This window comes from Opisthorchis viverrini (genome assembly GCF_000715545.1).
Source record: "Opisthorchis viverrini unplaced genomic scaffold opera_v5_246, whole genome shotgun sequence".
NCBI lineage: Eukaryota > Metazoa > Platyhelminthes > Trematoda > Opisthorchiida > Opisthorchiidae > Opisthorchis > Opisthorchis viverrini.
This window is the reverse complement of record NW_008751902.1, coordinates 64,188-76,077: the sequence shown is the minus strand read 5'-3', so window position 1 is coordinate 76,077 and position 11,890 is coordinate 64,188. Positions and strand designations below refer to the sequence as shown.

At 43.6% G+C, this 11,890-nt stretch overlaps 1 protein-coding gene across 1 annotated transcript in view; it reads right to left on the bottom strand.

The window, feature by feature from the left end:
• Window positions 1-222: 222 nt before the first annotated feature.
• The window catches only part of T265_08919 (hypothetical protein), a gene marked incomplete at both ends in the record, with an annotated part of 43,668 nt that continues 32,000 nt past the window's right edge, over window positions 223-11,890 (bottom strand). Inside the window, 3 exons of the mRNA XM_009174858.1 lie at window positions 223-650; window positions 4,376-4,714; window positions 8,842-9,701. Coding sequence (XP_009173122.1) covers window positions 451-650; window positions 4,376-4,714; window positions 8,842-9,701 — 1,399 coding nt within the window. The remainder of the gene's footprint in view (window positions 651-4,375; window positions 4,715-8,841; window positions 9,702-11,890) is intronic.

The following is an 11,890-nucleotide window of genomic DNA, read 5'->3' as shown; positions in this document are numbered from 1 at the left end:
TTCCTTACGCAAGTTGACGGGTTACTTCCGGACGACACAACAAGGACCATCGTGTCTATACGGGTTAAGGACAATATTCTCAAATTGACTGACCTTTATATCTTCTGCGATCATCTGATGCTTTTCTTTAATCGTTTAGGGAAAATCGATGGATGAAGGCCATGGAATTTATCTTGTTTTTTTAAATTTAATTTGGCAAAGTTCCAAAACTGCAAAGCTGGCCACAAGATAAACCACCATAGTGCATATCTGTTAATGCTTTTCGGGAGATGACACACATCTCACTCATGACATGAGACTAGTCGGTTTCGATGACGGTACCACAGTGAACATTGTGAACAATTACTTCCAAGCCCACACACACACAATGCTGGATACATCTTCGTACATGGATAAAATTACTGGTGTGATGAGTTTACAGGGCCGCACTCGTAGAAAATACCAAAAAGACTAGCTGGAAGACGATACATTGGAAGATGATGGCTCACATCGATGGTATTTAAGTACAGGCGACCGGGATACATCTTTGGCTGCCACAATATGTTTATATCTGTTGGATTCCCAAATATTCTCTTTGGGTATGAAGTCACCAAGTGCTGCTGATTTAAGATGAAGCTTCTTTTCGCAGTACTTTCTAAGAATTTCGATGCCTTGAAAATGAAAAAGAATGAAGACACTCAAGTTAACAAATCCACAAGATAATCTCAGAGCACATTGATATGCTGCAAATCACAGATGTCAACATCATCGACATCGGCTACAAAAACGGCATAGAATGGTTATAGGTCGTCATCATCAGTGTCAAAACCACTTTCTTGCTGTAGAGTGGTTATGACTGCCACGGTTACATTCACCGACAGTTGGCGGTGGTGGGTAGATAGCTATGCATTGAAGGCGGTAGCTGGTGTAATTGATGCCTAAATGCAGGGTTGTTGGTTGACGTTTATTTGGGGAGATTAGGAGGGGCACAATGCATTGAAGACAACAGATAGGATGCAGGACTGGGCCGCATGTGGGCCATTTGTCAATGTTTCTGAAAATTGATGGGAGCCGTCTCAGGGTCCCCATCCAGGGAAACGGCAATGACCAGCGCAACTGAGATTGCTGTTAATGGCTTCCATACTTTGGTGCCATGTCATTGTTTGACCTCCTCTGAATCGTTTCCACCCTTCAAGTTGTTGTGGAAAAAGAGGCTTTCGGGGTAGTCGGTCGACTGGCATGGGGGGCACGTGACCAAGCCAGTGCAGCCTATGCTGGCCGATCATTTCCTACCAGGCTCGAGCAATGCTCCGAAGAAGTCGATCACCAAGCAGCGAAAGATTTTTGGCATCCTCAGAGCGCAGCGTTCAGGTTTTTGACCAGTATAATAATGTGCATTGCACCACACTATTGTAAGCTCGACCCGTGACGGATAAGCGGATGTCAAACCTGCGTCACAGAGGATACAGATTCACGAAGGCTGCTCTGGCTTTCCCAGTGGGGATGGAACTGTTAACTTTGGTTGGACAAATTCGTCTGCTACTTCAATCGGCTCATTCGCGAGTATGAGTTTAGGGCTCGAACCCAGTCAGTCTTCTGGCAGCACATAACAACTTGAAAGTGTGAAGCGCATGCCAAATCGTGAGACTAAATTGTTTAGATCATTTAATATTGTCTTCATTACCATATCCATGAAGTAATATGTCATCCACATACTCGATATTTGTGAGCAAATGTCCCGGAACACTTCAAACTCACAGAGCTTATAGGCTGGTAGTGAGTCCTCAATGATCGAATCGATGAATAAGTTGAGGAGAAAAGACGAAATAAGACCGCCTTGCCTGATACCACTTGATGTAGTGAACTCAGGCAAGAGCCTCCTGTAACCCTTCCCACATCCGCGGGAGCTGCTGTACAGCGCCTTAAGAAGGGTCAAGAAATTTTGAGGGACACATTGCTCCACAGGCACTGCCATAGTGCATGAGGGTGCACAGAGTGGAAGGCAACTTTCGAGTCGAGAAACCAGTGTTGGTCGCCGTAAACAGTGACACTGCTCCAGAATCTGTCGAAGGGTGAAAATGTGATCGATTTATCCCCCTGAAAGACGGAACCTAGCTTGGTTTTCACGGACCTGTCTTCCTAGTGTACAGTCAAACCTCAGAAAATAAGACCAGAGGGCTCCTTTGATGCTACAGCTACCAGGCTAGTGCCAAGGTTTTCATACAGCATCCGCGTAGCCTTCATGAAGATATGGCTAACTGTCTCCATTACCCATTCTGCAGGCACTTTATCTTTGCCTCATATCGCACCAATAAGCTTATTTGGATAGGTCACAATGTATTCTCTGCCTTCTTTGTGGGGGCTAGGTACAGACCATCCGGTCCTAGGGCATTTTGACGTTCCAGTACGGATATTTTGCAATTTATTTCTTCTGACAGGCGATTAAGGTTTACAGTCCATTCGTCCGTATGCATTTTCTCTAGAGGCTATGTTACAGGAGGCAAGCTAAACTGTTGTTTGAGATGTTCGGCGTCTTTGTGGGTAAATTAATGGATCAATCTTTTCACTTATTCTTTCACTGACCGTTGCTTTCTGAAGGTGAAGCAGATATCTGACCCGTGACACTCAGCTCAAAGCTGTCGATCTCAGAAAAAGCGGACTGCACCCAGTCTTGTGCAGCGGCTGGTGCTCTAGGAAGCAAACGATTTGGTTAAACTTCTTTTGACTTATTCAGAACGGTATGAACCTTGGGGGAATTCAGGTTATTCTTCTAGCAAAAAGTTTGCGTGAGGAAGCTTGCCGATTTCATCCACTTCTGCTCCATGAACGTCTGGTTAGATTCTAAGGTCATGGTTTGTGAAGTATCAGGTAAAATTAAAGATTTGCAGACAAGTTTGGTGAGAAGCCTGGATACTCAACATCAGATTATTTAAGGCCAATAGCTTTTCAGAACAAAGCATGGTATTCTAACTCTTGATTACTTGCAGAAGTTGGTGTTATTGAAGTTCCTTAGATTCGGGATTGAACACCCACGTTAACGTACGACGCAAACCCATCTCTCATTTGTAATATTCCCCGGCAAAGTCCGTTCCGTGGTTCAGGTACGTGGACAGTCAAGGTAATGCACTATTTCCCCTGGATGCAATAACACATGTGACGCCGGTGAATGCTCTTCAAAAAGACCTCAAGTCTCCATTAAAATGTCCTTCAGTACGTATCGCTTCAAGAACGCGTTTCAGTATCCGTTCCGGGACACGTTTAGCTTTGAGAAAAAACGATCAAATTTCGTTTGAGATGCGTGTACTTGGGCTCCCAGGTAGATGATGCTATTTTATTAGAATTCTGAGCTGGAAGGTTGGGAACCACTGTACAACTGTTTCGTACTTTTTGGAAGTCGCCGGCAGCAGCACTTCACGATCATCTTGAAGAAATCAAGCCCGTAACCCATCGGCTAAGGTTAATGTTTTCTGTTTTTACCAAAGACATAGCATAAAATATATAACAAAACAGGAAATGAAATGCGCTTCGTATCACTACAGAAGTAGAGTAGAAGCAGGGTCCATTAGCTATGAATAATCCCCGAGGCTGCTTTCGGTTTGCACATTATTGGACTTTCATGCATCTGGGCTACGAGGGGAGGTCCACTGGAAAAGGGGCGTGTCTGTTTTTAGCTATGATAATCCCCGAGGCTGCTTTCGGTTTGCACATTATTGGACTTTCATGCATCTGGGCTACGAGGGGAGGTCCACTGGAAAAAGGGCGTGTCTGTTTGGGCCTTGTAAGTTACCGATTGTCAATGGTGCATAAAAAGAACAAAGCAGTCTATCAGCTTGATCGAAACTAGTGTCACAGACTGTGAGAAGTATATGGAAAATAATCTCTGCACTCACAAATCCAGATACAGCCTTCGGACAATCTTTGCTCTTATCTGGAACTGTATTTAGTTATCTGAAATCGGATGCGAAGACTTTTACCTTCAGCGGAATCTCATTCGCTTCCCACATAACTGACACCTGGCTCGATCTCAACCTAACGAGTTGTTTCACGTTATCTTCCGCGTACGTAAAAGACTGCTAGTATCGCTCCATCGGCGTTCACAGACTACAGTCGAGGCGGTTGCAACACGATCACGAAATATAGTATCACACTGTCCCAAAAGGTTTCGTACGAGATCTGGGTCTATCATGGTCAGGTGACACGAATCGATTGACCCAGTCGCTTAACTGCCCTCTATACCACCTCACAGCATCCAATTAGAGGCAACTTGAGCTTCACTGATAACCAGTCTCTTCCATGTTTCCCTATTATCTAATTTATTGCCCGATCTTAACTGCTTGAGGACAAGATCCTGTCACTGAATTTTTGTTGAAACAGTTAGAATATTAAAGCATCTTACCTTCTTCTTTGTCTTGAGCGAACTTTTGTAAATAGGCTACGCATAACAGGTTTGCGTACCGCGGGAATTCAAAGTAGGACAAGTAACGAACGGCTAGTCCTGCCGAACTGGGTGGAAAGATACATTCAAAACCGCCAGCACGTTCTAGTTCATCAACCATTTCAATAAGAATCCGCATGTCAGATGGAGTCAGCGTCTGTAAAATATCGCATGTGGCACTGGCCAGTCGGACACGAGGTAGTACTGACTGGAATCGTGTAGGAGTCTGAGAGCTGGAGAACGGAGATGCCGAAACTGATCGCTGATGGGTACGATTAGATACGGAATTGCCTGTAGTACCTGGAATGTGAGTGGATGATCAGAAGTTACTAAATTGATCCTACTTGCGCTAACAGTAAAATGTTTCTAGTGGAAAACTGAAACCGGATTCTGCGTCACATTATTCGGCCAAGGTCCATTTGTCCATGCACCATAGATAGAGTGCAGTGATGCGGCTAGTTGTAAAGCACTTTCAACTCGGGTACAATTATCTACCTATCCGATTTCAAACGCATTAAAATACTGCCAAACCGTGTCGAGAGATGAAGAACGGACACACTATTCTTCCTGGAAACATGCTTCAGTGTCATGCTTACTGCTTCGGTATTACCAAGATGCACAGTCCTATAAAAACACATTCAGGAAAAATCAAGCCGCGGTCATCTGGCTTCAGAGTCTGAACTTGGTACACCCCCTATTGGAGGGAAAACCATGATAACAGACTGGAGGATAAGTGCGCATTATTTGGCTGCAAACAAAGTCGGTCAAAACTTGAATCGATTTCAATATACACTTGCAATCTGATCGAAGAACTGTGTTGTTATTGGGTTGTAACAAACCTAGCTTTTGCGGCGTATTACGTCTGTTGATTTGGTATGGCAGACGGGCACATCTTGGCACGCGGAACCACAAGACGAAAAAAAGGAACTTTTGGAGGTATACAACTAATTCCGTGAACCACTCGTTCAATCTATGCATCACTGCATGCAAAGCACTAATGACTCAAATACGGCCAACTTTAGGATGAAGTGACCAATAGAAAGGAACCACTGGAAGTATATCAGCGAGGGTCATCGCGTGGAAAAAAGAGGAGTGTATGCCAGAGCTCGCTCCAGCAGCTGCCAATGAGTAAGAGCAGAAGAGATCATGCTCATGTCTCACATGGACATCAATCACCCGGAACAGCAGAAAATAGGCTCGAGGTGGCTCAAAACTTAAGGCGGGAACTTACAGACCTGGAGGTCCGTGACTCCAATCCAAGCCTGGTATCTCGACCACTTCTCTCTAGGCTTGGACAACCTGTTAGTATCTCAGCCATCTTGCTTTCTTCGGGTAGCGTGGTAGCTGTGCTACAGCTTGACGTAGAATTTTTCCGCACCGGGCATCAAGACAACCAACATTACTACCGAATCAGACGGCCAAGCAGTGTCTGCGAGCAGCACGCATTTCATCGCTTGCACACTACAACTCAGCGCACAACCATTGACGCAAATTCACGCTTGGTTGCACAAAGACGCACTGGTTATATCATATCGATTGGTACTAAGATGTTTGCATCCAGCTTGTTTAGTTCAGCGAACTAACTAAACGATGTAACCTGATCTACCCCGTTCTCCTCACTAGCAAACATTTGGTCATGACTGATGAGGAAAAAAATGACCTGTAATCCTTGGGGGAAGTTCCAAAAAATATCTTGGCTCATCTGGTTACTACCGGCAATAAACTGTGGACCTTAGAAATGCGCCCGCTGTCCTCGCCTGAATAAATGAGTTTGAAAGGCGTAATCCAAGTTGGACGCAGCGTTTTCATGCGAGAACTAGACTACTCATCTGTAGCCAAGTAATGTGAAGAAAGTAACTTTTCAAAGTGAAGGACCTCGAACCACACATGATCCAGAGGTGGCTCAAGAGGTTTTAAATAAGTCTGTCTTTCATTTGTGTATTTTTATAACCAAAGTTTTATAAAGGTTATAAAGTTTATAAAGTTTATGAAGTTTTATAACCAAAGTTTTGGCTGCGAAATTCCATCACCTAGTAAAAATAACACTGACGAAGCAATTATTCGACGGCTAATCAGCACACCAAACCGAGCGTTGCCCTGAATGCATACAAGACAGCGCATCTGTCAACAAACTAACTCTGTGAGCTTTACAAGCTTGAAAATGAAAAAGCTAATCCTTATTCAGACGACTGCCACCATCTTAACGGGATACACACTCATTAATCTACTGAAAACTTCAACAGCCTGTGGGGCTATCACACGGACGCAGACCAGATGTTTATGTTGAGTTTATGCTCAACATCAACGTGCATCCTCACTTGCGAAATCATATATTGTTGACTGGGAGCTAGGTGAAACCCAGATTAATCTCCCTTTCCTGATATTCCCCACTAAATGTGTATCAAAAATGCTGGCGACTGTTTCATCTGATACAGTATCCGAGATGTCACAATATATTTCCTAGACGGAACACACTAACCGTACGGCGGCTGTATCTCAAGCCTGTTACCAACTAAAACGTAAAGTGGTCTATTCGTAGTAAATTCAGTTGAAGAATGTCACAAAAACGAGAGGTTTAGCCAAGACTCCGGCGAGATGCCCGTTAGCAATAGAATTAATTCGCAACTTAATGTATTTCTACAAAAACGATATACTTTCCTGTGGGACTTTTTATGAATCTATATTATGTAATTCAAGAAGATAACTGGAAGCCAATTTGAAGATTTTGTGTGAGTCGTAGAAGGTTCGTTGCTATGGGAGACCATTCATTTTTTCATTCTGTTAACTAGGTTTAACTAGACAGATATTTCGATAATTCGAGGTACAATCATAAGCATCGACACAATAACATAAATATTCAACAGTGACACTTCCCTAACATACAACCATATTATATTTGATGGCTTCTTGAAGAATAGAATAAAAATGGATGGGGGGACTTATTGCTAGGCTCTCGCAAACATTCTGATATGCCTATACCTCTAGCCACTAATTCAGACAACCTCGTTGCAACTAAGACCAGCAACTCCACTCAACTCTATTACCAGCCATACCTTGCAGCGTCTCGGACCAAGCGGTTGGCTCATGCGGTTCCTATCATAGAAGGTGAGTCACACAGACAACCTCCAGTCGTTTTGGAACCTCTTTCATGTACTTCTATAAAATCAAATTTTGGCCATTTTTCTGCTTGCGCCCCAAATTGGTCACGGAAAACGGCGCTCGTTTTTGGCAAATAACGGTTTGACATTCGCAGTACATGGCCTAACCAACGCAGCTTCTGGTGCTGGACGCATTCTCAGATGGGAATCCTGGCTGCACAACTGTACATTTTTTTCGACGTATCATGCTATCTCTGAAGAATTCTCTTAACAGCAATTGGGGAAGCGTTTGGAAATACCTGAATATCTGTCACTTCCAAAATTTCTGATTATCACGGTGAATGGATTAATAAACAGCTCAATTTCTCGCTAGTCCTACAGTCATTACTCTGTTGAGGCGTAGTAATTACCTATGGGTGGCCTTTGAATTCACTCTGACTTTATTGAGGTCCAAGGCCGGCTGAACAACGTAGGAGCTTCACAAGCAATTAACAGCTGACTGGAAAATTGGACAACGCATGACAGTCGAATTCATTTTGTTTCTCATGCTTCAGTGCTGATGCTACAACACTCCGACAAGAAAATCACATGACAAATGTTCTATATCCATCATGGCATGCAAACTTGGCTTTATTATAGCAATCACTACTGAAATTGTCATAACCTACGTTTTTCAGAGAAGCAATTTGAAGGTGAGTCTTTTTTTATTTCCTTTCAGAATTCGAACCGGATAACAGTATCCACAGGTAGATGTGCCCTCCGTTCGGAGTGTCGGGAAATGCGGTTGTATCAACTTCCAGGAGAATATTCATTCAGTAAACCAGCATCTTTTACTTGTCGAGCTACAGATTTAAGAGTTCAGTCGCATTATTCTTAGATGGTTTGAGATCACGTGGAGCGAAACGCAGTAACATTTGTGTGTAACCCCTAATTAGGTGCAAAAACGGTCCCGCGTGCATTTTTGACTTCCCTGAATACTTGGAAGGCAACAAAGGAAATACTTTGGGCACACATGGACAGTATCACACAAGAAACAACAAATTTGGATCCTAGGCTTAATAACACGTAAACCAAAGCTGAGTTCTCGGTTTTCTTTTGTAGTCCTTCCACTGAACTCAAGTTCACGCATTTTTTTCCTTCACGATGCCCGGTGAGAACACCAGATGACAAAACATGTCATCAGTTATAGATATCCGAAAGTGCTCAGCTATGTCCTGTTGTCCTGCTGTTACCTGAGTTAACCGGGGATTCTCATCACCGAATTTAACTTGCCCAGACAAACATTTCACAAGAAATCTCACTCGCACTTTACTCGGTAAAACAGCTTACCACTGGCTGACTGGTTTGTTGTAGTCTTTGATACGACTTTTTCTCGGGGAGCTAAGGGTGGTCTTGGAAATGGAACTTCTTTGGCCGGCGGCCCTCGGTGACTTCTTAGATCCGGTGATGAAGGTCCTATTCCCATGGAACGCGCACTTCTAGGTTTATTATTCCCAGAATTAGTGCTGGCAGCTGACGGAACTGTACGGCGCCTAGAGAATTCATCACAGCTAGAAAAACTTTCGGAATCGGAGGAAGTCTCAGTTGTAGTGGATCCACAATCTTCATTGTCATCTTCCAGTGAAGTCACAAAACTCTTGCTGCACGGAGTCTTGGTACGCGTCGAAATACGTCTACGGCTGCCACGGCTGCCAGCACGCTCCAGCTTTCCACTCATTGCACTAACATTCCCAGAATTCGTCTTGGGAAGTTCATACTGCAACGCTCTGTTGACATAGTAGCGCCTCTTTTCCCGCTCATCGTGATTCAACTGCTGCATGTAAAGCCGTTGATCGATAATCCACTCGTGAGTTGGAGGCTTTGGTTTCTTTGGATTCTCACAGTCTCCAATGTTCTTTTGTTGAAGTTCTGCAGTACACATCTCTTCATTCATATTAAAGTGACTCTCGGGTGGTGTATGGATCGGGGTGATCGACCCGCCAGTTGGATCACAGTGCCATACTGGATTCATTTCAACAGTACAGTTGACTTCGGCTCGTTTTGTTGTGGATGGTTTCACAATACATGTAGGCATGACAGTGTGAGAATTCGTGTCTGATGGTTCGGGGATACGAAGACCGGCTATGTTTAACATATCTTTAACCATGTTTCCCTTTATTTTTGCATCTAACGGGGAGTCCGAATGCATGCTGAAACAAATATAAATATTTCTTTGGAAAAACACTGTAAACTGTTAATGCGAGATCAAATTTTCATCATAAATCCGAAATCTCCCGTGGGGTCATGCAAAAATTCCCAATTTAGTCGTAAATGCTAAAACTCTTTCCCCACTCAACGGAAAGCGGCGTATTCTGATACTGCTCTGTAATGAATCGTTTTTCCTAAGTAATGGAAGTCAAATCAGTCTGAGAAAAAATCAATGGGTGTTTTTTTCTTGGTGGGAGTTATCTCCATCTGCAACATATGGATTGGATCTCGTGACCACGCCATACCAGACGTGCATTCTGGATGCAGTGCCACTCATCTGCGAAGATCCACATGATGTGACGCAGTACTGGTTGAATAGGCCAGTAACTTCCCAGAGAAGGTTCAAGCAAGTGAATGTGGTATTGCACCTTCTATAAAAACCCCTCATGCGATACTTCCCTTTTCTGTGGCAACGTTTATAGTAGCCGTCCTCGTCCAACACGAGGACGGCTCTAGTTACGTTTCTTCTCTAACCTGGTTTGCAACTGGTTTGTTGGGCCACTTCTACTGGAGGCTGACTTTCATAACCCGGTGTATGGTTTGATAAAACGTAACACTTGCAAACTTATACATATGATGTCTACACAAGTAAGCATTAGAGTGATCATGCTCATTGGTCCCACTACCTTATTCCACCATAGATACTAAGTTCATAAATGTACAATTTGTTTTTTACAGCAATTTTTGGCATTGGTATTTCAGCGAGGATAAGTGCCAGAGTAACCTGTGGTCGCACGGGATGCAGAGAACTATCCCAGAGAACTGTTTTTTCTTTACAGATGCATCCACGCACACTATTGAACCTAAATTGACCGTGACAATTTTCCCATTCATTTGCTTACTCGGCCTATGTACTTTTGACTCTCCACTTGTTTTGCCCGCCACATCTTGCCGCAAAGACTGTCGCCCCCGACACTCGTGTATGGCACGTGTGTCTTGTGTGCATTTGCACGGCTGACCTACTTACCCATGCGAGTTCGTGTCCCGTTTGCTGAGCCTGCCCTGACTTGTTCTCTCCTGAGTGCCGTGTGATCATACGGCTAACGAGAATCACGTCCGCAACCCGCACTACTAGGCGAGCAATCCGCTCACCGTTTTCTGGAACAGTGCCCGTCAGTGACAGACAACTGGCGTTTGTTGTATACCCTTGTGTAACTAGTACAGAAGAACATCATAGAGTAGAACATCACAGAGAACATCATAAACGAGCGATTCAGCTGGGTTCCATGTGAGTCTCTCGAAAGAACCAAATTAGTTTGCAGATGAGTGTATATTCGCTAGTACAGTAGAACTTCGAATCCAATTCTTCCTTTCGATGCTCGGGACAGCCGAGCTTACACGTCACTTAACGTTCCGTATCGGGAACCTCAACACACCCTACCTCAAGTTATATGACCCAACTGACATTGTGAATTCGAACTTCTAAGCGACTCAACCATAATTCAAGTTAGCATAGTTCAGCAGCTGAAATCATAATCATTCGCTTTGACATTCCTATCCATAGAACAGCTTCGTTTGGATTCTGACAGCCGGAAATTAAAGAATTTTCTGTAGGCAATACACCTATTAAATCCATGCGAATGTTTCAGTAATCAGCGCAAGTGACAACTGAAGGTCGAGTTCAGACGCAAGGACAGTTTGTGGAAACCTATGTAGTGTTGGCACTAATTTGGGGGAAAGCTTTAACTTGGAAAGAGAGCCTGAAAGTATCTTAGTTAGAAATCTAGAAAGTGATGGTAGTTGACAGAAAGCTTGATTCTTAATCAACCTCAAAACAGTGTGAACATTATTTACGAGTAGACTGCATCCCTCTTTCTCTCATAATTGCGACCAGTGGTTCAGTAGGTTCAAATTATTGTAGTTCCCCCAAAGTCGCAGTATAAAACAATTGACGGACAAAACAATCACCGGTCCAAGAAATATATCAGCCTGTGTCAATAACCAGTCGGACGGCCTCCATAACTGACCCACTCAATAGCCATTAACTCCTCACAGCTTTTGGTGTTCGTTTTCCAATAAATTCTTCTTTGAAATATCTTGGTGTGACCCTATCAAGTAACCTCATTTGCTCCGCACATTCAAGCATCTATTTTTACGCTCTGGGACCAAAAAAGCTTTCAATCTCCTTCAG